Consider the following 27,204-nt stretch of genomic DNA (forward strand, 5'->3'; position numbering starts at 1 on the left):
TTTCATGCAAAATTGACTGCATATAGAATTTTTAAGTTGGAATTCATTTACCTTCACAATTTTTGAAGGTTTTTTTTTTTTTTTTTTCTTCTAGTTTCCTGTTACACTTTTGAGAAGTCTTAAACCATTTTCACCTTTTGGTCTGTGGTCTATTCTTCATCTCTCTTTCAACATATTTTGGTTGTCATATCCACAGTGTTCAAAAATTTCATGCTGCTCTGCCAAGTGTGTGTGTGTATAGACCCAGTGGTTTCTATCGGTTTGGAAACTCATCATTTCTGGGAAATTTCCTTACTTGGCTGATTAATGTTTTACTCTTCTCCATTTCATCTGTGCCCCCCACCGCCCTTTCTGGAGTTCCTGTTGTGAGATTCGGGTTAAGTTTAGAGTAAGGCTTTCTAGGTTAATATTCTCTGTCTTTTTTTCCACTTTGCTGCTTCTTATTTTTCCACCCATTTTAAAAATTTTTGCTAAATTTTTCTGTCAAAGTTCTCTTCTAAGCCTTCTTTTATTCCTAACATCAAGTTGGTTTCTTAGAGTTCTTTTCCCCTGTTTTTTTTTTTAAGAAATAAAATTGTGTTCTTATTTCATGAGTGAAATATTATCTCTGGTATTTCTAAGGATAGTTATGGTAGTGTTCATCTCATTGCATAACATCATTTCCCTTCAGCCTGTCTGTATCTGATTGGTCTTAACTCTTTTATATTAGAGACATTCCTCAGATGTCTGGAAGTCCTTGGCTGTTCACTCATTATTGTAGAATGGAGTGCTATAAAGCTAACTGCATTCACTCTAGGTTGATCTGGCTGAGTCTCATTTGTTGAGAAATCTCAGTATCAGTCTCTATCCTTCTTTTATGTTGGTCAGATTCTAGGACTTGTCACTAAAAGTATAGGCTGTGACCAACAGCATCCATATCATCTGTAAGCTTGTTAAATGTATTAATAGAACATCTGGCTGCTGCTCCAAAGCTTCTGATAAGAATCTACTGTTTATCAGGATCCCATGGAGAACAATCTCTTCATTTACTTGCAGTTCCTCAACCCAGACACCAGGATCCTAGGAGGCCAGTGAGGGATGGCATAGAGGGCAGCTGTTTCCACGTTTAGATGATAACCTTTTAAGTAATCTTCCTGATTACAAGGCAGTGTCCCTGCTTTCATTATTGCCTGAAGTCCTAGTCTGTTTGGGCTGCCTTAATAAAATACCATATACTGGGTAGCTTAAAGAAAAAATATTTGTTTCTCACAATTTCGGAGGCTGGGAGTCCAAGATCAAGGTGCTGACAGGTGGAGCATCTGGTGAAGTCTTATGTCCTGGTTTGCAGATGGCCACCTTCTTGCTGTATCCTCTCATGGGGGAAAGTTTATAAGGGCAATAATTTCATTGGTAAAGTCCCCACCCTTGTGACCCAATCTAGCCCTAATTATTATACATCCCCAAACCTTACCTCTAAATAACATCATCATAGAAATTGGGGCTTTAACATTTAAAACCTGGGGGAACATAAACATAGCATCTGGTGTCACTTCTGTTTTATCCTTTCTGGATAATATGCCTCCAACTTTTTGCTAAGGTGAACAGAGAATCTGATGATCTAGTTTCTTCTTGCTGCTGCTGCTGCTAAGTCACTTCAGTCGTATCCAACTCTGTGTGACCCCATAGACGGCAGCCAACCGGGCTCCCCCATCCCTGGGATTCTCCAGGCAAGAACACTGGAGTGGGTTGCCATTTCCTTCTCCAATGCATGAAAGTGAAAAGTGAAAGTCAAGTCACTCAGTCGTGTCCGTCTCTTCGCGACCCCATGGACTGCAGCCTACCAGGCTCCTCTGCCCATGGGATTTTCCAGGCAAGAGTACTGGAGTGGGGTGCCATTGCCTTCTTAATCCTCCCCAATTTTCTGCCCCACATCTGTGCCTACTTCCTGATATAGTAGGTATATCCAAATTCTGAGCAAATCAGCCTTCTGTTTTTCTGGTTCTGTCTGGTTTCTGGTCTGTTTTTCTGACAGCTAAACTTTTGTATTTGTTTCTTTCTCTTCCATTTAATTTTTGTATGGATTTTTGTATTTAAATAGTCCTGCACTCTGATTTATTGGGTTTTAAAGTAAGATCAGAAGCAAATATGCAGATGTAGTTTACCACCTTAACCAGAAGTAGACTAAATTTTAAAATTCCTCTGACTCTCAAATTTTATGTCTCAATTTCTTTGCTATCTTTATAGAATAAATATATCTTATTATTTATTTGTACACTTACTTGCTTCTTTATAATTTGTCTTTACCCAGTATTTAAAAATCTGAGCTCTGTCATTTCTAGTTATTTTATGTGAGCAACAAATAGTGCTGTGTTAAACAGGATTTATTTGTGTAGAAATTTTCTACATACCCCGTTTTGAAAAAAAAAATCTTTATAAAAAGAAATTTTATTGCTCAAGCTTTAATTGCAACCTAGTTCTGAGGTCAAAGTTAATTAACACCATCAGAATTTATTGTTAGGTCTAGGGGTATTAAGAGTTGCAGAACCACAAAAATATCATGTGTGTCTTATTTCCAGTTTCACCCCTGAGTAATTACTTGGCATCTGAACAAGATTATAAAGTGCTATCAATCAATCATAATTCCATGTAAGACCAAGCACTTTAAGCATTTTAATTATCACCAGACCTGCTATTTGGTGAGTAATATTGCAGTTGGGGGCTTCCCTGGTGGCTCAGATGGAAAGGAATCTGCCTGCAGTGCAGGAGATCCAGATTTGATACCTGAGTCAGGAATAACCCCTCGGGGAGAAAATGGCAACCCACTCCACTTTTATTGCCTGGAGAATCCCATGGACAGAGGAGTCTGGCAGGCTACAGTCCACGGGGTCACAAAGAGTAGGACAAAACTGAGCAACTAAGCGTGTGCGCGCGCACACACACACACACACACACACACACTGCAAGCTGGATGCTTTCTAGTCACAGGTTATTGACCACTCTGCAAAGTATTGATTACAACACAATGCTCTCACAACTATTGTTTCTTGTAACTTTGGAAATGACTAAACAAGAACTTGGTAATATTGACTATGATTACTTATGAACATTTTCTTATATATGTATGTGTGTCTATGAATGTGTGTATGCAGGCGGAACAAGAATCACATGAAATGCTTCTGGACAAAAGTTCTCCAAGTTGCCAAACCTCCAGGTTGGAGAATCTTGCTACACTTTAACATAGTAATGACTATGAGTGGTCCTTCAGCCTTTGAATACATTTGACTTGGTTTAACCAAACCTTCCTGAAAACTTTGTTTTCTGCAGAACATGTTTGTTTTGCTTATTTTGTTTTTGTACAGCACTTTAAGAAATGCTCCCATTGGAATAGGAAAGTGTTAGTCTCTCAGTCATGTCCGACTCTTTGAAGTCCCATGGGCTGTAACCCATAGCCCACCAGGCTCCTCTGTCCATGGGATTCTCCAGGCGAGAATACTAGAGTGGCTTGCTGTTCCCTTCTCTGGGGTATCTTCCCTATCCAGGGATTGAACCCAGGTCTCTTGCCCTGCAGGCAGATTCTTTACTGCCTGAACCACCAGGGAAGCCAAAGCTACATGTGTGTGAAAGTGTTAGTCGCTCAGTCATGTCTGACTCTTTGAAATCTCATTCCCACCTTGGAATGGGAAGGCGTATGGTAAAACTATTTCGTGATACCTCTGCACAAGGCGAATTTTGTGTTTCCTGAACTGTGTTCAGTATTTGGCACATACTCATTAAATAGTTTCAAAATAACCTGAGCCAACTTGGATAAACTACTTTTTTATAAATAAATTTTAAGCAAGTTCTTCAAATTATCATTTGAGTTGGTATGAGGGTTTTTTTTTCCCTCCCTATCTTAGATTCTCTGAAGGTACAACTGATCTGGTTTGCCTTATAACCAGGGGCTAGTTAAGTTCCCGCATATGTAATAATGTGAGCTGCCTCTAAACCATCTCCTGAAATAAACTTTGCCTCTGACATATCCACAGTGGAGAAATGGCTAAGCCTAAACAATCCAGATTGATCTGAGAGGTTGGCAGTTGCTTCAATTTCCAATCGAGTCTATATCATTAAAAATCTCTTTAAAAAATGGTTCTTTTTGTCAGTTAAATGTCATATGTGCTGGGTGTATTTGAAGTAATATCAAAGTATCTTATGTGTTATTAAAATTCTCTTTGATGATTTTTGTAGTGCCTCAGGCTTCTTATTTCAATTATATTTTGCTAAACTGTGAACATACAAGATATTGAAAAGATGAGAAGGAATGTCGATCTGATGGCAGGTCTTTGCATTTTTTTAAATAACAAAATGTTATGATTTCTTTTGTATCTATTTTTTGCTTAAATGAATGAATCTTTGTGGTGGATATATGTAGTTGAAGGTCGTAGTGTGTCAGTGTATTTTATCAAGGTGTATTTGCGGGGGATGGGGGGGAGCCTGATATTCTTGTATGTCCTTCACAAAAGCTACTTAAATACCAAACACACAGTAGAGAATCAGGTAACATTTGTTGGTAAGTCTAGTGTCTTACAGCTTCCCAGAGAGCTCAGCGGTAAACAATCCACCTGTTAATGGAGGAGACGCAGGAAACGCGGGTTTGATCCCTAGGTCGGGAAGATCCCCTGGAGGAGGACATGGCTACCCCATCCAGTATTCTTGCCTGGATAATTCTGCAGATAGAAGACCCCAGGAGGCTACAGTCCATGGCGTCACAAAGAGTTAAACACAATTGAGCACAAGTGCACGATGACATGATTTAGTGTCTTATTGTGCTCAAACTGCTATTAAAAAATACTATACACTGAGCAGTTTAACAATTTTTTTTTTTTCCTCACAGTTCTTGAGGCTAGAAATCCAAGTTGCTGGCAAATTCAGTTTCTAGTAAGAATCTTAGCTTGTACACAGCCACCTTCTCACTATGTTGTCACATAGCTTTTCCTCTGGTGTTTCTTCTTCTTTTTTTTTTTTTGTTTCTTCTTATTGTATCACTAATCCTGTGAGGTCAGGGCTCACTCTTATGAACTCATTTAACCTTAATGACTTCCTGAGAGGCCAAATCTGAAATACAGCCAGACTCAATGTTAGAGCTTCAACCTGTGAATTTTGGAGTGACACAAAATTCAGTCCGTAACCTCTGGTTTTATAAAATGTATTTTGAGCTGGTCTTGATTAATTTATTAAGGATTACATTCCAAAGCTTTCAAAGAAAGCACTGAGTGTTCTATTTTCTTAAATTGAAGTAACATTAGTTTATGTTTCATGTGTACAATACTGTATTTCTACTTCTGTATATTCTGTAGCATGCTCACCACCAAAAATTTAATTTCCATTCATCACCATACAATTGTTGTTCAGTCGCTCAGTCGTGTCTGATTCTTTGTGACCCATGGACTGCAGCACGCCAGGCTTCCCTGTCCTTCTCTGTCTCCCGAATCTTGCTCAAACTCGTGTCCATTGAGTTGATGATGCCATCCAACCATCTCATCCTCTATCATACCCTTCTCCTCCTGCCTTCAATCTTTCCCAGAATCAGGGTCTTTTCTAATGAGTCGGCTTTTTGTATCAGGTGGCCAAATTATTGGAGCTTCAGCTTCAGCATAAATCCCTCCAGTGTATATTCAGGGTTGATTTCTTTAGAATTGACTGCCTTAATCTCCTTGCAGTCCAAGAGGCTCTTAAGAGTCTTCTCCAGCACCACACTTCAAAGGCATCAATTCTTTGGTACTCAGCCTTCTTTATCATCCAGCTCTCACATCCATATGTGACTACTGATTTAGATGGGTAATACATGGGAAAACCACTGAAGTTCTTTGACAAAGAGTAAAAGAGAAATCCCAAATGGTGTTATCATTAGCTCAAAATACATAGTCTTCTCAACTGACTTTGGCCTCTGCGTATTATGCTGCCATTTGACTTTTAGACACAGATAACAAGGACTTTTCCCCCAACAGAGTATATGCACTCATTTTTTTGAAGCTGGATTTTTGTAAAACATTCTTCAAATCAGGGAGTCACCTAAGGTGACTAGAATCTTTTTCCTTGAGGAAGAAATAACAACACTTCACATGACTTGTTTTAATCTTAGAGTTCTTTGTTGGTCATTTGTGTCTGATTTGCTATGGATGCAGTCAGAGTCATCCCTGCATTCTGTTAGCCCTTTTCACTATCCTGATTTAGTCATAACCTTCACAATCATTTTTCTTCTTGAACATCATATACTCATGAGCTTATTTCCACTATGGGATTTGGAATACAATCCAAATAATAATACCTGTCTGATTTATTACTTTGATTCTTTGTTAAGTGGAGCAAAATTAATCTTTTTTTTAATTTAAAAGTGATAATGCACTTATATCATTTAAATATGGAAATCATGGTCACTGGCTAAATTTTTTATGGGCAATAGCAAGAGATTTTCAAAAATAGGCTTTATTTTTAGAGCATTTTTAGGTTTACAGCAAAAGAGAAGAAGGTACAAAAATGTGTCATTTATTCTGTGCCACTTATATGTACAACCTATCCCACTATCAATACTCCTCACCAGAACAGCATATTTGTTACAATCTATGAACCTACACTGACACATGGTTATTATCCATAGTACATAGGTTACATTCAGATTCACTATTAATGCTGTATATTCTATGGCTTTGGACAATGAGATATGTCCCTGATTATAATATTGAAGTAGTTTCTTTGTCCTAAAAATTCCCTGCATTCTCCCTCTACATCTTTCCTCATCCTCTAACCCCCTGCAACCACTGATCTTTTTACTGTCTCCATAATTGTGCCTTTTGCAGAAAGTCAAATAGTTGGAATCACAGTATGCAGCCTTTTTATACTGGCTTCTTTTACTTTCTAATATTCACTTAAGTTTTCTCCATGTCTTTTCAGGGCTTGATAGTTCATTTCTTTTTAATGCTGAATAATGTTCCATTGCCTGGATGTACTACCATGAATTCATCCATTCACCTCCTGAAGGACATCTTTTTTTTTTTTTTGAGATGCCTATTCAGCATCTAGTTGGCAGGTTTTGCATTAAAAAAAAACACAATAAAAATCAGCTTCTTTGTTAGTGATGCTCATTGCAAAACAGAATTGTACAGAAATAAACAATATAACCTTCATTCTACAGGGACATCATTTGTATTGCTGAAGGGATACTGAATCATTGCGTGATATTATTATGATTGGTATTATTGAACAAAGAACAGCAGCTCTTAAAAGTCAGTTTATCTCTGTGAGAAGTGAATCTGCTAAAATATAAATATGTTATCATAAAGTTCATATCAGCACCTGCTTTTTTATTCCATTTATATGGGCTTTAGTATATTTTTTAAATCTAAAATTATTCATATCTCATTTAGTGGATAAAAAATCTTCTAAGCAGCAACTCTCTTCAGGTAACCCCAACTTAATCAATAATGAGAAAATTCTAAATCTTGAATCTTCACTGCTACTGCTGCTAAGTCACTTCAGTCGTGTCCAACTCTGTGCGACCCCATAGACGGCAGCCCACCAGGCTCCCCCGTCCCTGGGATTCTCCAGGCAAGAACACTGGAGTGGGTTGCCATTTCCTTCTCCAATGCATGAAAGTGGAAAGTGAAAGTGAAGTCGCTCAGTCTGTCTGACCCTCAGCGACCCCATGGACTGCAGCCTTCCAGGTTCCTCCGTCCGTGGGATTTTCCAGGCAAGAGTACTGGAGTGGGGTGCCATTGCCTTCTCCATGAATCTTCACTAGTGAATCAATTGATATAAATATCAATAGTAGATTCAACAACAATCAGTGGGTAATTGCTTAATTCCATCCCTTTTTCTAAATGAATCTAGCCAAATCAGAGGACAATGCCATTTTCTTGTGAAAATCAAAAAGAGAGGAGAGAAGCAGTTTTCTTCAATTTTCCATGATAGTGCCTTTCATAATTCAAGGGCTATTGAGAAAAATAAAGTAGATAATGGTTTAGAAAGTACTTTTCAAAGTAGTATAGGCAGATAAGGAGTTAAAATAAGGCTGTAAATATTGGAAGAGAAGTCTTTTCTATGTCAGAATAACATCAGAGCCAATATCCACAGACTATTTAATGTTTTCCTTCATGTTCCTCCATATTCCGTAACTTTGAAAGGTGCCCCCAAGGTATAAACATACGATGTTTAATTCCGGACACAGAGGAGATAAAATTCTTTGGAGTTTTACTATGGCAGTGTTTCTCCAAGCATTGTTCTCTGGTCTACCTGCCTCAGAATCTCCAGTGGCCTTCTTAAAGAGAGTGGACTTTAGGAATCTTCAGGGACACTGTGATTCTGATGCATTCTAAAGCCTGAGAAACTAATTTGAGTGCATTTTTGCTGTTTTAGGAAAAATTTATTAAAGTGTAACACATAGGCCTTTTGATTTCATAACAGCTACCCGTAATTTCCCCTTTCATATTTACTCTTCTAGAAGGAAATTGTACTTCCACTTTTTTTCCTGAGATTATGTTATTTAACTCATTCTTTCCAAAAAAATTTATTAAGCATCTAACAGAACTTTAAAGGTTTATCATTTGTCAAAGAAAACCGCTTCATTATTAGTTTTGCATTCCTAATTTATTAGGGCAATAAATACTTAAAAATGATCTTTGGTTAGATTTTTGGGAGAAATGTGAACTTTGGACACAGTCTCTGCTTGTGAAAAATAAGCCACCCTAAATTTTGAGGGCCACCCCCCGCCTCCCGCACTGTACTGCCTTTTCTTTTACTTTAAGCCAAAATTGCTATTCTTTCTACCTACTGTGGTATTAAATAAAGACAGAACAAATCTTGTTCTTTGCTCCTCCATGCCACACCTTAATATATGGAATTTAAATGTATATTCTAGTATCGTGGAGATACTATAGTAGTAGATTATAGTGGACACTAGTTTTTTTCCTTTTCTTAGAGACATTGCTGATGATGTTTCATATATAAAATTCACAGTCAAATATTTTATGTGTCTTATTAAATACATGAAATGAGAATTAATGATCCTAGACATTTAAGTTGTTAGTCACCTGTCACCTTAATTACTCATTTTTCTTACCGTAGTCCACTCTTTTATGCTAATTGACAGCTCATTGGAATCAGTCAAGCCCTTATTGAGTGAACATGTTAGTCTTTCTATATGGCAGCTGAACATCTTCAGAATAAAAGTGTTTTCTTTCTTACTGTTATCAGTAGAGCCTAAAATGATAAAAAAACAACTTATATTCCTAGTAGTGGAGGTGATCTTTTGAAAACATGTGTCAGATCATGCCCTTTCCTGGTTAAACCCTTCCACTGACTTTCCATCTGTCTCAGAGTAAAACCCCACTTCCTTACACACTGCTAGTGCCCTATGTAATCTGGTTCCTCCTCACTTCCCCAGCCTACTCTTATGCCCTTTGCCCAGGCTCCTTCTCTTCCAAACACACTATTCCTCCTTCAGATTCTCCAGTAGAATGTCCCTTCCTGCCTGTGCCACAGCTCTGGTTGCTTCTTCTACATACCGCTGGGAAGCCTTTGGGAAGTTTGAAGATGGCCTGTAACAAGATGTAATTCATGCAAATGAATGAATGAATGAATGTACAGTAAGTTGAGAAGAATGCATTTCTTTTCTTAAACAGGAAGTGACATAGGCATTTGGGGGAGTGCTTTGAAATGTTTCAAATGTCTGATATTGGTAAATGTATTATGGATTGGCATGAGGCCTTTCTAATTGGCCCCAGAATGAGTTTAAATATGGTAAAGTTAGGATTAGCATTCTCAGAGCAGACCTGCATCTAAGCTTAGAAACAAATTTACATATAAATAGAAAATTAAATCAGTTTTCTAACCAGGTATTTTTGAAAATCCAATAATAGGTTAACAAATTTAAGGTTTATACAAGCACACAGAATATTTTTGACTTAATTTTAATTAAACTTCATGAAGTATTTGATGGATAAGTAAAAAGAGGAAGAAAGCATTCTCTTGGCATTCTGAATAGCACTGAAGGATATTGATGGCTTTACAAAAATGATCCCAGACTGCCTGTCTGTTACCCAGCCAAGTAATTCATAACAAAAGGCAGGTTAAAACACTTCACTCTAGAGCAGTGTGTTGTGAGATGTGAGACATTACATAAAGTTAAAGCAAGAACAAGCTGACATGTTTTCTTCTCTTTATTCACATGCCATTCTTTATAAGCAATACATTTGAAAATTTGCCTCAGAGCATTTTGTGTTTTCCTCTAGGGAAATGTGAAAGAAAATTATCTGTGTAGAAATAAAAACATATTAATGTGTGTTAATTTATTCTACAAGAGATGAAGAGGCTTATGTTGGAGTAGGACTGGAGTTAAGTTCAAATTGTGATTTCTGTGTATGAACACTGGAAATGTTCATGGCCAGTTATCACCAGTTTTTGAAGTGTGAATTGGTTAGGGGCAGAATTGTACATATATGTTTAATTTTTTGATATCTCTCTTTCCCAGTGTTCTTTTTTCAAGTACGGCCATTCTTAGGGCTTCCCAGGTGGCACTAGTGGTAAAGAACCTGTCTGCCAATGCAGGTTAGACATAAGAGATGCCGGTTTAAACCCTGGGTAGGGAAGATCCCCTGGAGAAGGGAATGGCAGTCTACTCCAGTGTTCTTGCCTGGAGAATCCCATGGACAGAGCAGCCTGGCCAGTTGCAATCCATAGGGTTGCAAAGAGTTGAATAAGACCGAAACAACTTAGCGTGGCCATTCTTAAGTTAAATTAATTAAGCTATAAATGGAGTACAACCGTTACCCAGGTTTCAATATAGTGTAAAAGGACAACCAAGGTTCATTCCTTTTGTCTGGAGAACATAGAACAATGGACCCAGATCCAGATGCAGAGCAAACCACAGCAGGTCACATCTGCGTAGAGTAAGCATATGACAGCCCAGCTGCTAACTCCAAAAGAATTCTCTCTAATCAACTCCCCAAATTATTTTTACATAAATAATTTGTAAATTTTTGTCATTTTCTCACTTTGTCATTTTTCTTCTAAATCAGATCAGATCAGATCAGTCGCTCAGCCGTGTCCGACTCTTTGCAACCCCATGAATTGCAGCACGCCAGGCCTCCCTGTCCATCACCAGCTCCCGGAGTTCACTCAGACTCACGTCCATTGAGTCAGTGATGCCATCCAGCCATCTCATCCTCTGTCGTCCCCTTCTCCTTCTGCCCCCAATCCCTCCCAGCATCAGAGTCTTTTCCAGTGAGTCAACTCTTCGCATGAGGTGGCCAAAGTACTGGAGTTTGAGCTTTAGCATCATTCCTTCCAAAGAAATCCCAGGGCTGATCTCCTTCAGAATGGACTGGTTGGATCTAAATACTTCAATTAAAACCTCTTTTTCTTTCCTTTTTTCCTTTTCCTAGATTAATCAAAAGGCTTGTCTGGCTCTTTGATGTAATGTGTATCCCACCTCCCCCATGACTTGTTTTTATACCCATTCAATACTTTAGCTTACACTCCTTACTACCTTAATTTCTTCCTTTTGGTGTCTAGGGTATTGTGAATAGATATCTGGGTTTAAATTGATTAAAATTTAAATATTAGTGTATACCTGCCATCCTTCGTTATCCTAGGTTGACTTTCTAGCTTTTTATGCTGTTTGTTTTTTTAATTTTTTATTTGTTTAAAATTTTTGTTAACAAAATGGACGAGTTCAGCATTATAACTTTCACTTATATTCTATTACTTTACCCCTACTCTATCTTGTTTAAAATTTGGAATCTTTCCCCCAAATAATTGCACTTTTTCTTCCTGTGGCCTTTTTTAAATGATGAATGAGTTCAGTGTTTTTGTCCTTGATTTGGAACCAGACTCGCCATTTGTATATCTGCTCTTGGAGTTGTTTGTTGTATGAGACTGCACTTCATTTGTTGGGGCTTTGAAGTTTCAGTGTTTTTGAAAGTCTCTGGAAGTCTACCTGATATCTAGGGAAACTCAAAACTGGAAAATACCAGATGGGTGGATAGCTTTCAGAAAAAAAGAGGACATTCCAATATTTTATAAGAGTTTGGACCCTCCCAGAATTATAACCAATGATTTCCTACTATTTTTCATGAATTCTATTCATTCATTCATTCATCAAATATTCAATAATTGCTTATGGGCCTCTTTGATGAGGGTTCATTTTTTATGTGGTAAATACACATAGCAGAAAATTTACCATTTTAATAATTTTTAATTATGCAATTCAGTGGTATTAACTACACTCATCATGTGTTGCAGCCATCCCTACTATCAATCACCAGAACATTTTCTTCATCACAGATTGTACTCATTAAGCAATAATTCCTCATTATTTTGCCTTTTAAGTATCTGGTAACCTCTACTCTACTTTCTGTCTCTAACGTTTTGACTACTTCAGATAAATGGAATTACATTTGTCCTTTGTGTCTAGTTTATTTCAGCTTGCACACTCTTCAAGGTTTATCCAAGTTGTATTATACATAAGATTTCTATTCCTTTTCATGGCTGAATAATATACACACACACACACACATATATGTATACATAATATATAAACCATGTTTGTTGAGCTTTATATGAAAACATATCCCTGTATCTTCCCTTTATGTCATAACCATACAAAGGTACTTAAACAACATAATAGTCTCATATAATAGGAAAATATATCATGATTTCAATAACTTTGTCTGAGACAGATTTATATAATGAATGATTTTCTGAAAATTTTTATAGAGTTTTTACTAAGCTGACCAATCCCTTAAATTTAAAAAATGAGTTACTTATCTCACAAAAGGGCTTGAATAGGATAGCAAAAAAGAAACAAGGGAATAGCATTAAAAATGTTGACTCACTAACAATCAAAAATTGTTAAATTTTTTAATTGTTAAATTGTAAAATTGTTAAATTAAACTGGTGAGATTCTGTTTTTTCATTGAACAAATAAGCAAAAATAAATGTTTTAAGATACCATAAAGTGATTGATGAAAATATGGGATATCTGGCTTCATGTCCTTCTGGTTATTTTGTAGACTGATGGAGTTTAAATACATAAGAGTGCAGATTCCTCTTTCATAAATTGTTCCTGAAAAAGAGTTAAGGCTGCTCACAAAAGTTAACCTCTACAATCAACTTAAAAATTCAACAATTGATGACTAATTAGATACTTTATAATGTATTTTAATAAGTACTTAAAGTACTTACTTTAATAAGTACTTAAAGTACTTACTTTAATAAGTACTTAAAGTATTTACTTTAATAAGTACTTAAAACTGGAGACTACTCCAGTTTATCTGGAATTTGTTTGTATGAGTCAAAAAAATGTTTAGAAAAAATAATTCAAGGATAAAGGAAGAATGAAGCAATAGATTCTATGATCCAGCAATCCCACTGCTGGGCATACACACTGAGGAAACCAGAAGGGAAAGAGACACGTGTACCCCAATGTTCATCGCAGCACTGTTTATAATAGCCAGGACATGGAAGCAAGCTAGATGCCCATCAGCAGATGAATGGATAAGAAATCTGTGGTACATATACACAATGGAGTATTACTCAGCCATTAAAAAGAATACATTCGAATCAGTTCTAATGAGATGGATGAAACTGAAACCTATTATACAGAGTGAAGTAAGCCAGAAAGAAAAACACCAATACAGTATACTAACGCATATATATGGAATTTAGAAAGATGGTAACAATAACCCTGTGTACGAGACAGCAAAAGAGACACTGATGTATAGATCAGTCTTATGGACTGTGGGAGAGGGAGAGGGTGGGATGATTTGGGAGAATGGCATTGAAATACGTAAAATATCATATATGGAACGAGTCACCAGTCCAGGTTCGATGCCCGATACTGGATGCTTGGGGCTGGTGCACTGGGACGACCCAGAGGGAGGGTATGGGGAGGGAGGAGGGAGGAGGGTTCAGGATGGGGAACACAGGTATACCTGTGGCAGATTCATTTCGATATATGGCAAAACTAATACAATATTGTAAAGTTTAAAAAAAAAAAAAAAGTTTCAGTGTCCTCCTGATCTATACATGGTTAAAATGTTGCTTTGGATTTCTATCTCACTTTGGTGGCTTAATTCTTACCTGGTGGTTTGACTATTTCAGGAATATATCAGAGAAATTGAAATCTAACTTTAGTACAGTTTTACTGTCTTAATTTCTTTTTTAATGTAATTTTGTTGATTGTGGTTTATTTACAATGTGAGTTAAATTGTGTAATCAGCATAAATGTATGCAATCAAGCAGTTTAATTAGGCAATGTTATTTAAGAAAGTAGCTACAGAATTCAGATATTCATAGCATTTTAGAAATTCTTGGAACTGTATTTTAAAACTGCTATTGGAATGGTAGTTGATATTCAAATTTAAGTATTTCTCTTTTCAAAAAAAAAAAGGGAAAAATACAGTGAATTCAATGGAGTAAAAATATAGTATTATAAATATGATACAGTTTGTAAAAACATCAAAATTTCTTGACTAAATTTGCATTATTCCTCTTATTCCCAGTTCTATTCCTCATTATTGTCCCAGTTTTTTATTTGAAGTATTTCTATCATTATCAAAGAGGCTATTTGGAACATGATTTTTTTAAACTGAAAATCATAGGTCTACATAAAGAAATATTTTTTCTGTGTCAAGATATTTCACCCCAATACTATCTTGAGTTGTCTTAAGGGGAATTAGGCAAGGAGATGAATCATGGAAGTTTTCAGCTAATAAATACTCAAGAAGTTCTAATGAAATGAATACATCTTTGTATATAAAGTATTTCTTATTTAAATATAGATAGCAAAGTGTCAGTTTTGTTTAAAGAATTATATGCTTCCTACTGTAACTAATATATTATTTATGAATCCTTGCCTAACAATGCCTTTGATATTCAGAAGCATAAATCTTTCCTGTGATTTCTTTTAAAGAACTTTTTGTAAAATTATTTGGAGATGTCAAAGCTGAATAGTTTTGCCCATTGCTTTGTGGTTCTCAGGTCATGTGAAAATATATTGCATTAAATATATGAATTAAATGTGAGAAGTAGAATAACTTGGGGGAAAATCACTTTGTCTTGCTGTATTAATCTCTCTGAACATTTTAAAGGATGCTACAGATAGAATGTTGTAACACTAATACTTTACTTGATGAAACACATATAGAAAAAGATGATAAAATATAGGAAATTGCACAGAAATTGATAGGGCTACATCTAATTTTCTCAAGAAATAACCCCCCAAAATATAAGTATACAAGGCTAAGAATTTTAAGCAGAGAACTGAGAGTGCCTTAAGCAAGAGCTGCTATGATAGAAAATGCCTGGTCACCACCCTAAGTGTATCAGGACATATCGCAAGGAAATAGCCTGGGCAGTTTTAGTGAACATCTATTATAATAACAAAAAAAGCACAAAGATGAATAAAGACATGACACCTCCCATGGATAAGTTCATGGTAGTTTGTGAAGGAATGGCATTTAATCAAGAATTACACTTTCAGGAGAAGAACACAGAAATGGGTTTGATTAAAGTTCTATGAGATCACATTAAAATACTCTGCCTAGGAAAATCTTCTATTGGTGATGAGGGAAGGTTTCACCAAGTCAGAATATTTGAACTTGACTTTCAAAAGGTAGAGACATAGGAATTTTTTCCCTTGCTATAGAAGTAACACATTATAGAAAATGTACAAAATAAAGATATGCCAAAAGAACAAAACAAATCAAATTGACTGCTTACAACTTGTATAACAGAAAAAAATCACTAGTAATACTATAATGTATTTCTCTTCTTAATTTTGTGTGCATATGTATGGTTTTCCTTTTAACCAATTCAAACAATACTATTGCAGTTTTTTATACTTATTCATAAATCATTTTGCACATCTAAGATTTCCACAGCATCAAATCCTAGAAGATTTTTACTACAGATGGAAAATATGCACATATGAAATTCTGATTAAAATTGGAATCTGCCTACCAATGTTAGAGAGTACAATACTATTTTCATAAAATAACCTTATCACATACTGACAAGTACAATTTTACAATAAATCTTTGTGAGTGTAGTATATAAAAAATTACAGTTTATTGTATTTCTCTGACTTCTTAAAATGTTAAATATTCTAATATATTTGGTAGTATTTATATTTCTTTGCTGTGAATTATCTATTTATGGAATTTGCCTATTTTTTAAATTTGAGGACTAGTCTTTTTAAAAAATTTGTTAAATAGGATATACGTGTGTATATTAAGGAAAATATACATGATTGAAATTTTATAGATCACAAAGACAGCCTTCAGAATGGGAGAAAATAATAGCAAATGAAGCAACTGACAAACAACTAATCTCAAAAATATACAAGCAACTCCTACAGCTCAACTCCAGAAAAATAAATGACCCAATCAAAAAATGGGCCAAAGAACTAAATAGACATTTCTCCAAAGAAGACATACAGATGGCTAACAAACACATGAAAAGATGCTCAACATCACTCATTATCAGAGAAATGCAAATCAAAACCACTATGAGGTACCATTTCACACCAGTCAGAATGGCTGTGATCCAAAAGTCTACAAATAATAAATGCTGGAGAGGGTGTGGAGAAAAGGGAACCCTCTTACACTGTTGGTGGGAATGCAAACTAGTACAGCCACTATGGAGAACAGTGTGGAGATTCCTTAAAAAACTGGAAATAGAACTGCCTTATGATCCAGCAATCCCACTGCTGGGCATACACACTGAGGAAACCAGAAGGGAAAGAGACACGTGTACCCCAATGTTCATCGCAGCACTGTTTATAATAGCCAGGACATGGAAGCAAGCTAGATGCCCATCAGCAGATGAATGGATAAGAAATCTGTGGTACATATACACAATGGAGTATTACTCAGCCATTAAAAAGAATACATTTGAATCAGTTCTAATGAGGTGGATGAAACTGGAGCCTATTAAACAGAGTGAAGTAAGCCAGAAGGAAAAACACCAATATAGTATACTAACGCATATATATGGAATTTAGAAAGATGGTAACAATAAGCCGGTGTACGAGACAGCAAAAGAGACACTGATGTGTAGAACAGTCTTATGGACTCTGTGGGAGAGGAGAGGGTGGGAAGATTTGGGAGAATGACATTGAAACATGTAAAATATCATGTAAGAAACGAGTTGCCAGTCCAGGTTCAATGCCTGATACTGGATGCTTGGGGCTAGTGCACTGGGACGACCCAGAGGGATGGTATGGGGAGGGAGGAGGGAGGAGGGTTCAGGATGGGGAACACATGTATACCTGTGGCGGATTCATTTTGGTATTTGGCAAAACTAATACAATTATGTAAAGTTTAAAAATAAAATAAAATTTAAAAAAATTGAATAGATATACATAGTATTAATATTAATATGTGCTATTGATGTTTTTCCTGCTGGCCTTTTAAATTTATATAAAACTGAAATGGGATTGTTTTAATTTTCTACTTAATGTTTTTTTAATGTCTTTGTGTGTGTGTTTGATGCTCAAATTTGAGCACCTTAAGCATATTTTTTGAGCCTATATTATCAACTCTGGCAACAGTAGAAAGTCAAAAATTACAGAGTTTGTGATTGTACTTTTCATCTTTATCCAAGAATGATATTCAACACTAACAACTAATATTATCTGTTTAGTAATAATGGGAACAGAACAGGCTATAGGGCTGAGCCTTGACCTTGCTAACCAGGTCTTTAATTCCTTAGTTGTTGGATTATGTGAAGGGCATTGCTCATTATTTTGGGGGGTAAGTAGAGAGTGGGGTGCAGTTAATATGTTAATTTGTTGAAATATGGGGATATTTTGATAATGGTATGATTTATATCGGGCTTCCCTGATGGCTCAGATGGTAAAGTGTCTGCCTGCAATGCGGGAGACCTGGGTTCAATCCCTGAGTCAGGAAGATTCCCTGGAGAAGGAAATGGCAACCCACTCTAGTACTCTTGCCTGGAAAATCCCATGGGTGGAGGAGCCTGGTAGGCTCCAGTCCATGGGGTCACAAAGAGTGAAACATGACTGAGTGACTTCACTTTCAAATCAAAGTTACAAAAACATAATCTGATAGAAATATTAATACATTTAATACATGAATTGTCTGTCATCTGTGGTCATTGGCTAAGTCAGTCTGGGCTCCTTTATGGATGCATATGTGCTAAGTCACTTCAGTTGAATCCAACTGATTCTTTGTGACCCTATGGAGCCTGCCAGGCTCCTCTGTCCGTGGAATTCTCCAGGCAAGAATAGTGGAGTGGGTTGCCATGCCCTCCACCAGGGGATTTTCCTTACTCAGGGATGGAACCCATATCTCTTACATCTCCTGCATTGGCAGGCGGCTTCTTTACCACTAGCGCCACCTGGGAAGCCCTCCTTTATGGATCTGACCTCACAAACTGAATATGGGCTGATGACAACACTCTGTGAAACTGAGTCTATCAGACATCCGGCAGCCATAACTTAATGGAAGGCCCTTAGTGATTTGGGTCATAGGCATCTGGGTGTTATCGTTGACATGAAAGTGAAGTCGCTCAGTCATGTCTGACTCTCTGCGACCCGGTGGACTGTACCCACCAGGCTCCTCCGCCGATGGGATTCTCCAGGCAAGAATACTGGAGTGGGCTGCCATTTCCTTCTCCAGGGGATCTTCCCGACCCAGGGATCGAACCCGGGTCTCCCTCATTGCAGGCAGATGCTTTAACCTCTGAGCCACCAGGGAAGCCCCATCTTTGACATGGGGCACCATTATAACAATTGATTCTATCTGCCCTGATTTTGGCTCAGGAGACTAAACTTGCCTTAGAGTCTATTGGCCACGACTGGTCCGTGTTTACAGAAATTTCCATCTCCATTGGCTGGCAGAGTCACACTTTTCATACATTGGATCTACCTTTTGTTTTTACATCGGTCTGAATACAAGAAATAAGAGTAGTTGCGGATGGCCAATAATAAAGAGAAATATTGAGGTGTTTCATCAAATAGCTTTACTTTTTTATTGTGCTGTGGAGACTCAAAAGTTTTATAATACATGGATTCTCACAAATAGTTAACCTGAAAACAAATGTATAGAATATTTAATATATGATTCCAAATAGCCTCAAGTATGTTAATGAGATATTTAGCTAGCAAGTTCAGTTCAGTTCAGTCGCTCAGTCATGTCCGGCTCTTTGCGACCCCATGAATCGCAGCACGCCAGGCCTCCCTGTCCATCACCAGCTCCCGGAGTTCGCTCAAACTCACGTCCATCGAGTCAGTGATGCCATCCAGCCATCGCATCCTCTGTCATCCCCTTCTCCTCCTGCTCCCAATCCCTCCCAGCATCAGAGTCTTTTCCAACGAGTCAACTCTTCGCATGAGGTGGACAAAGTAAATAGTTGATAGAATTTTATAAGCTAGGAGAAACTGTAAAAGCTATAAATCTGCCTCTTCTTATTTTACACATGGCTAGGGTCATGTAACCTAAAAATTCCATGTGCTTTCTGGCTTTATGATGCTGTGTTTTCTGTAGAAAAGCCTAAAACCTTATTAAAAGATAGACCCTTAGATTTAATTACATGCTGTTTTCACTATCCATAGGTTATTTGTAGGCTATGGCTCATGTAGAAATGAGTTTATTCTCCAAATCTGACAGATTTATTGGGAAAAAAATCAGTGGATAGCCTGAGTTCTCTGACAGTCATCTTTGTTATAATAAAATAGGAGGCTATCATCATGGTAAAACAAGTGCTGAAGTCTACTTGAAGGAATTCAGTTTTTCTTTCAAATTTCTACTAGGGAGTTTTAATAGAAAATACTCAGTTAACAAGATTAATTATCTGTTTTAAAGCACTTCGAAACTTTTCAAGGCATTAAAAAATATAATCAGTATTAAAGTGCTCTTATTTTCTGCTGTTTTTACATCAACATTTTTTCATTTCTTCCCATTGGCAGAGTCAACTTGATGAAAATGAAATATTATATTCTTTATTTGCTTTCACTGCTGGACTGTTTACATATTTTTGCCATTTCAAATAGTGTATTTCGTCTGATACATTTTTTCTTTTAGATTCTTTGTGTCGTATTGTTGTTGCTCAGTCACTAAGTCATTCTGACTGACTGTGACCCTATGAACTGCAGCATGCCTGGGTCTCCCTGTACCTCACTGTTCCAGAGTTTGCCAAGTTCGTGTTCATTGAGTCGGTGATGCTATCCAACCATCTCATCCTCTGCCACCCTCTTCTCCTTTTACCTTCAATCTTTCCCAGCATCAGGGTGCTTTCTTTGTGTCATATCAGTAGACTTTCTGACAGATGTCTAATTCTACCCCTCGAAGATTCATCTGAAGTGGATTGCTGCTGCTGCTGCTGCTAAGTCGCTTCAGTTGTGTCTGACTCTGTGCGACCCCATAGACAGCAGCCCAACCAGGCTCCCCCGTCCCTGGGATTCTCCAGGCAAGAACACTGGAGTGGGGTGCCATTTCCTTCTCCAATGCATGAAAGTGAAAAGGGAAAGTGAAGTTGCTCAGTCGTGTCCAACTCTTAGCGACTCCATGGACTGCAGCCTACCAGGCTCTTCCATCCATGGGATTTTCCAGGCAAGAGTACTGGAGTGGAGTCTGAAGTAGATTAGATGACAGTTAATACCAAGCCTGTGGGTCCAGTTCTGCTTATTTTCCTAGTGTATCACTCACCCTGTCATATACATGTTTCCTCATATGTGAAATAGGAAATGCCAAATAGTAGATGCCAAGTACATTAACATATGCAAATGTTTGGAACAGTGCGTTACATCCAGCCAATCCTAAATGAAGATCAGTTATTATTACTAATATTATTATTATTAACCCATTATTAGAAACAGTACATAGATCACCTCTATAACTGTTAACACAGTTTTATTTTCTCTTTATTTTTAAGATTTTAGTAAATATGGACCAATACCTTAACATTGTCTTAAATATTGTTAACCTTTGCTCATAAAGCTAATCATGTTTTCCATAGGATAATTAACTATTTTATATATAAGATTAAGATGTCTGCTTATTATCTTATTTAATAGTAGTTAGAAAACTATTAAATTTTTAATGTGTAAATTTTTTCTGTACATACTTTGGACTATTTGGTTCCATTTTCCCGTTCTCTTTCATTTCCTGTGTGTTTTTTCTTGAACCACCTAATGTTCTTCTCTGGAAAAATACTGCAGAGCAACCAAAAACCCTGTGATGACTCAGAAGTCAGAGAAGGGGAAGAGTGGAGAGTAGGGGTATGCTGGACACTTAATCTTGTCTTCGGTCTTTGTGGTTCTTCTACTCTGTGCCTCAGAGACTGGACTAATGCTTCAGACTTGTAGAGTAGTCTCCATTTATTTTCCACATTTTATTTTAAATGTCCTTGTTTCCAGTACTTCATACCTTTTTAACCTCACTGGACCATGCCCACGTTCTTCAAAGACTTGTATTCTGTTTCTTACTGAGTTCATGAACCGGGAAGAACTGCAACCACGAGTCTTGCTGAACGTCACCCAACTGGCCAGTGAGCTTTTGTTGAGTCAAACTCATATCTGATAAGGAGAAGCTGCTATAGCTTTGTTTTCCCGTAATTTTCTCCTTCCGCCCTTTCATCTGACTGAACAAGAGACATAATTAAAGTCTTAAGAAGTTGGACAACGGATCACATACATAATCCTTTAAGACACTGTCTCAGATGAGCAGCAGCCTGGCCAACTATTCACTTACTCATTCACTCATTTGCTTTTCAAAAAGAAAAAACTTTGGGTATTTATCATATGTCAATGACCATGTTTGTACCGATGGGACAAAAAGTATAAATAAGATCGAAGTCCTGTTCTGAAACATCTCTGTGTTGGGAGACTTCAAGGCCACTGTCAACTTTGGTGACGTGATAGGAGGACTCACAAGACTCAGTTGTGCTTTGTTACAGCAAAAGGCTACAGAGCAAAATCCACAGAGGGCAAGGCACTCGGGGTGATGTCTGGGAAAAGCAGGGCAGGTTTCCAAGAGCCTCTCCAGTGGGATCACAGGGGAAGCATTTACTTCCTCCAGCAACCAGTTGTGATAACAACTGTTGAAATATGGTCAGCCAGGGAGGTTCACAAGAAACTCAGTGCCCAAGGATTTGTACTGGGAACCGTTCACATAACCACTTTCTGTCTGCCATGTACCTAAATTCCACACTCCTGGAAGGAAGACAAGTGGTCAGCATAAGCAATATTGTTTGCCCAGGCAGTTTAGCCACAGTAAGCCTCTCTTATCTGTTAGGGAAAGGTGAGGACCCCCCCACCACCACCTGCGAATCTCAGTTCCCAGGTGCCAGCCAAGGGCCAACCTTACAAACAAGATTACTAAGGATGGCAGTCTCAGACCTGCTGTCTCAACTATTTTCTGTACAGTCTCACATTGAAGTGGGCATAGGTGGAAGAATGATTAAAGAATCAGATGAGAAGATTCTTTGATGAGAATGAGGCATTGGCCTACAGAAGAAAACTTAATCAGCTCTGCTTGAAGGAGTCAAGGGATGCTCCATTTACCAAGACACTATTTGAACTAGATGTTGAAGGTGTTGTGTGATTTCCCAAAGCCTGGAATAAGGAAGGACTTTCCCCCCATGCAAATATATTTGTTGCAGGTAAAGAGGTTATTGAGAGATTCTGTGTGGTGGGAGCATAGAGCTGATGAGGGAGGCAGAGTCAGGGAAGAGTGGTTAGAACAAGAGCATGAAGTGCTTTATCATTTTGTTGGGTGGTAAGGAGCCTTAGAGGTTTTAATAAAAAGAGAGAAATGAATAAATTTGAAAGCTATCTCTGACAGCAGATGGAGAAAATATTGGAGAAGGAAGAGTTTGAAGAAAGTAAGACCAGGCAGGAGGCAAGAGATGATGAAGACGTGACCTTAGGCACCTGTGGTGAGACGAGAGCATGGAGCAGTGGTCCTCAACTGGGAGACATGAAGAAACATGTGTGAAGCTTAACAAGAAATAATGTCCAGGTCCCACTCAAACCCTCTACTGCCTCTCAACAAAACATTCTGCATGCTTGCTCTTCTGTAGCTATCTTCTCTGTAATGCTATCAGGCAAAACCTCTAAGCCCACTACATAACCAGCTCGTCATTGGACAGAACCAGTAATAGAACCATTTGTATGGAATTTCCCCTTCACTTCCATAAATTGAGGTGTGTGAAAGCATACAGCAGTCTACCTTAGCTGAATAATTTGCCTATTCTTGGATGAATCAAGCCAGTAAATCTATTTGTAGCGAAAAATTGTAGTCTTTGCACAGGATCCACAAGGGTGATTTCGTTCATTTGTGAAGTGCAAGCCAAAGTGTGTGTCCAAAAGGTACAGTCATGGTGGGTCCTCACTACACAAAATACATGTCAATTTATGTAGTTACTCCTTGCTCATTTGACATATATTGTGTATATGATTGTATGTAAGACTCAAGAAATACAGTACAGCTAAAACTAACACAACATTGTAAAGCAATTATACTCCAATTAAAAGTAAATAAACAATAGAAAAAATCATGCTGGGGTTATAATAAAAAAAAAATGCAGTTAAAAATGCATTCAACTATTAACTGAATATAATGTATTTAATTAAAGTCATTAGGATGAGATGCAAATATAAACATAGCTAACCCAGAACAGTTTTCTTCCCTTTTGTTTTTATTTTAAATGATTTTATTTTATAGTAGATGATAGCATAAAAGAAACTTGCAAGTTTTGCAAAGAATAACATGAAGGGGTACATGAGTTTCTTATTTTGCTCTCAAGATTAACTAGACATTATTGGGTTTCATAATGATGATCTATTTGAAAGGTAGTGAAGAACCTTTTTCAATAATATTTTATCTGCAATTTTTATTGAATAAAATATCTCAAGAATGTGTTAAGGTCAATTTATGTATTAAATGTACAAAAATGTGTCTTTTAGCTTTCTCTCCTTATATCCAAACGGGAGTTCTTAGATATATTTAATGTTTCCATGAACTATGTGATTAACAACTATAGCAAAGTGTGTTAGCAGAAATTATCTTGGAAGGTTTTCCATCAGTGGTTTAATTAACATACAGCAGACAGAAAGCAAACAATCTGTTCAACCAGACTACTGAATGATCCCTCCTGTTGCTTTCATTTTCACTACAGCTGGGAAGGGAAAGATTATTTTACATATATCCTTTCCTCTTGCTTCAGAATGATCTGTTTTGGTGGTGATTTAAAGAATTATTTGAAATATTTTTATGAGTTGGAAAGCCCATGAAGTGAATAGGAATAATTTACAATGTAGATAACCAGACTGTGGCTTTACCAGTTTTTCTCCATCTTTATTTCCATTTTTGACTTGTTTTATCTCTTCTAAAAATCATTCTGAAAAGGGGTCAAAATCGAAGCCAATGTCAAACTTTCGTCTTAATGAACCATGTACTACCGAGTCATGAACAAATAGGGAATGTTTCCTCTATGCGTGATTGGGTAGTTTTGCTTATCCATAACCTAAGCAGAGAAGAAGACTTACATGTAAAGCAACAACCCCAAGGAAAATTCAGAGTCTAGGCTCTAACACTCACAAATTTTGTCATTGGAAAGCCCTTACGTCCTTTCTTAGAAGTGAAAGTGAAAGTCACTCAGTCACGTCCGACTCTTTGTAACCCCATGGACTGTAGCCCACCAGGTTCCTCTGTCCATGGAATGCTCCAGGTAAGAGTACTGGAGTGGGTAGCCGTTCCCTATCTCCAGGGGATATTCCCAACGCAGGGATTGAACCCAGGTCTTCCTCGTTGCAGGTGGATTCTGTACGAGCTGAGCCACCAGGGAAGCCGCATAGGTCCTTCCTTAGCCTTTGTTTACTCTTCACAGTCAGCCAGCAAGTGATTGAGCTATTGGTTTTCAGAGTTCAAGGTGGTAAATTCTAGGAGGAGCAAGCATGTCCATCTTGGAAGCAAACTAATCAACAGCTGTAATAGGTGTTAATACAACAGTAAAGAAAGCAAGAAGGAAAAAAAAAGCATGTAACATCACTAAAAAGTAAAAAACAAATACTTTATATGGATCTGGGGACTTACCTTTATATGGGATTGGCCAAAAGTTTGTGTAGGTTTTTCATAAGATGGTACAGGAAAACCCTAATGAACTTTTTTTGGCCAACCTAATAAATTCCAGAGGAAGCATTTATGCCTGTTTTATGTGGAAGGCCTATCTGTCTGTTAAATTCACCTTCCCCAGTAATCTAGCTAAAGGATGAGGTGGAATGTTCATCACTGAAACAAGAGTTTGACACATTCATCAGACTTTCCAAATTTCAGCTTAAGTGGTGTTAAAAGATTAACTGAGGCATACTAAACATTTTAAGAGCCTACCTGAACAAAAATCAGTTTCAACAGGGCAGTGGCATGCCAAAAGTGGTTAGGAACACTCCAAGGACCCCAACTAGGGGAGAGATTTTATGGAGAAAAGACAGAAGAAAACAGGGAAATTATTTCATTGGCTGTAGCTTAAATGTCTGCCTGATTCAGAAAAGTCTAATAGGGAGTTTGTGACTGTTGTCCTTAGGTTTTGATTTCTCAGACTTGAGGCACCTACCGGCTCAGCTTTAAGTTGCTTACATAGGCTGCTAAAGCCATCAAAGACTCCTCAGTCTGATGGCCTCCTTGTCTAATTAATTTAATAGTGGGGAACATGGACTTTATCCTCCCTATGTTTTGAAGCTCTTTTTATTTGTTCTCTAGGGTAAGAAGCCAGAAAGGGAGAAAAGGAGAAAGGGGACTTCCTATGCAGACAGCTCCTTCATTGTTCATTTTTCATCTACTACATGCCTTGTGCCAGGACCACAGGGGCTAGCGTGATGTTTCGGACCTAACAGTTTCATGAAAAGCACTGTATTTTGTCCTGTGTTATAAAAACCTAAAAGGATAATGTTGAAGTTAAAGTTGGGCAGTGAATATCCAATGATAACATCTATTTTAAAGAAACCTACAGTGGGGTTGAATTTCTGGTTTGAAGAGTTTAATGAAGACTACTACTTTGAAGATTTAGGTACATTTTTCTGATTTATATTATAAAGAACTGATAAACCTCTGGCTGGAGCCTTTCCCTTTCTGTGATGTTAAAAAACAAAAACACTTATATCTAGGACTGTTTGACCCATTGACTGCATTATATTTGCTATCTTTCTTATCTAGACTGATGTTATAATACGGATACTATAGGTTTTCAGTTGTTCCTACATAATTATATTCAGATCGCCACCACCCCTAGGGCAAAGTGAATGCATGGCTCTAAAGTTTAGTCTAAGTGTTGTGCTATGAGGCCTTACCTGGTTGTTATAAAACTTTACTGTGTACTTTTGTTGTAAGCTACATCATGTATTTTTAGTAATGAAGCAGGACATCTAAATAAATCAAATCAAATTGCTTTATGTAGCTTTACCTAGAATCATAAGTCTTAGAGCCTGACACCTACTCAAGAAAAGCGGTCTGCTTTTGCAGGTGAGATATTTTCATTCCCATTTGAAATAAAGGGTAACAAAAGCACAGAGAGTTTTGTAAATTTTTCAACATCCCCTATTCAGCAAACCTAACAGAAAGAATTCCACCCCAGTTCTCCAGAATCCTTGCATTTCTTCCCTTACCTAATTCTGCCTGCTCTCATCATCTTTGTCTACAATTTATTTATTATTCATTCATTCAGTCAACAAACATTTATTGAGCACTATTCAATGGCCAGTGGGTATAACACCTTAAAAAAGAAACATTTTCTGTAAAATCCTCTTTAGACATACTTGCTGAAATTTACTGCGTGGCAGGTGGGAGGCACTGCGATCAACCCTCCATGTACCCGAGTTTTTTCTTTAGCCTTATAACAGTTCTGTGAATTGAGCACAGTGCTGCATTGTCTGGCTCTCAGTTACCTCTCTATGGAATGTTTGGTCGTTTCCATTTCCATGATTCTTTTACACTCTAATATTCTCCAAGCCCATGGAAAGGCCTAGATGGCCTACACTACGGTAGTATTTTGCTCTAGGCTGTCTCTACTAAGGCATTAAACAATGGCAGATCTTTTAAATTCACAGTGAAATCAAAGGATATCCCCTCAAGAAGAAGTGATTAGCATCTTCAGGACTTCAAAGGGAGATGTTTTAGACATTTGCATGTGACTAGTAGTGGTAGCCTTTACTTGGTTATTAGAGTTCAAAGT

At 37.4% G+C, this 27,204-nt stretch overlaps 1 protein-coding gene across 3 annotated transcripts in view; it reads left to right on the forward strand.

The window, feature by feature from the left end:
* Nucleotides 1-27,204, forward strand: part of PLXDC2 (plexin domain containing 2) — a 425,380-nt gene that overhangs the window by 144,944 nt on the left and 253,232 nt on the right. The window contains exon 1 of one of the 3 annotated variants that reach the window (XM_070800805.1): nucleotides 9,087-9,599. The exons of the other annotated variants lie outside the window; for them this stretch is intronic. Coding sequence (XP_070656906.1) covers nucleotides 9,593-9,599 — 7 coding nt within the window. The 5' untranslated portion in view covers nucleotides 9,087-9,592. Of the gene's footprint in view, nucleotides 1-9,086; nucleotides 9,600-27,204 lie in introns of those variants that run through there. 3 annotated transcript variants of the gene reach the window in all.

Source organism: Bos indicus, chromosome 13, assembly GCF_029378745.1.
Source record: "Bos indicus isolate NIAB-ARS_2022 breed Sahiwal x Tharparkar chromosome 13, NIAB-ARS_B.indTharparkar_mat_pri_1.0, whole genome shotgun sequence".
NCBI classification, from domain to species: domain Eukaryota; kingdom Metazoa; phylum Chordata; class Mammalia; order Artiodactyla; family Bovidae; genus Bos; species Bos indicus.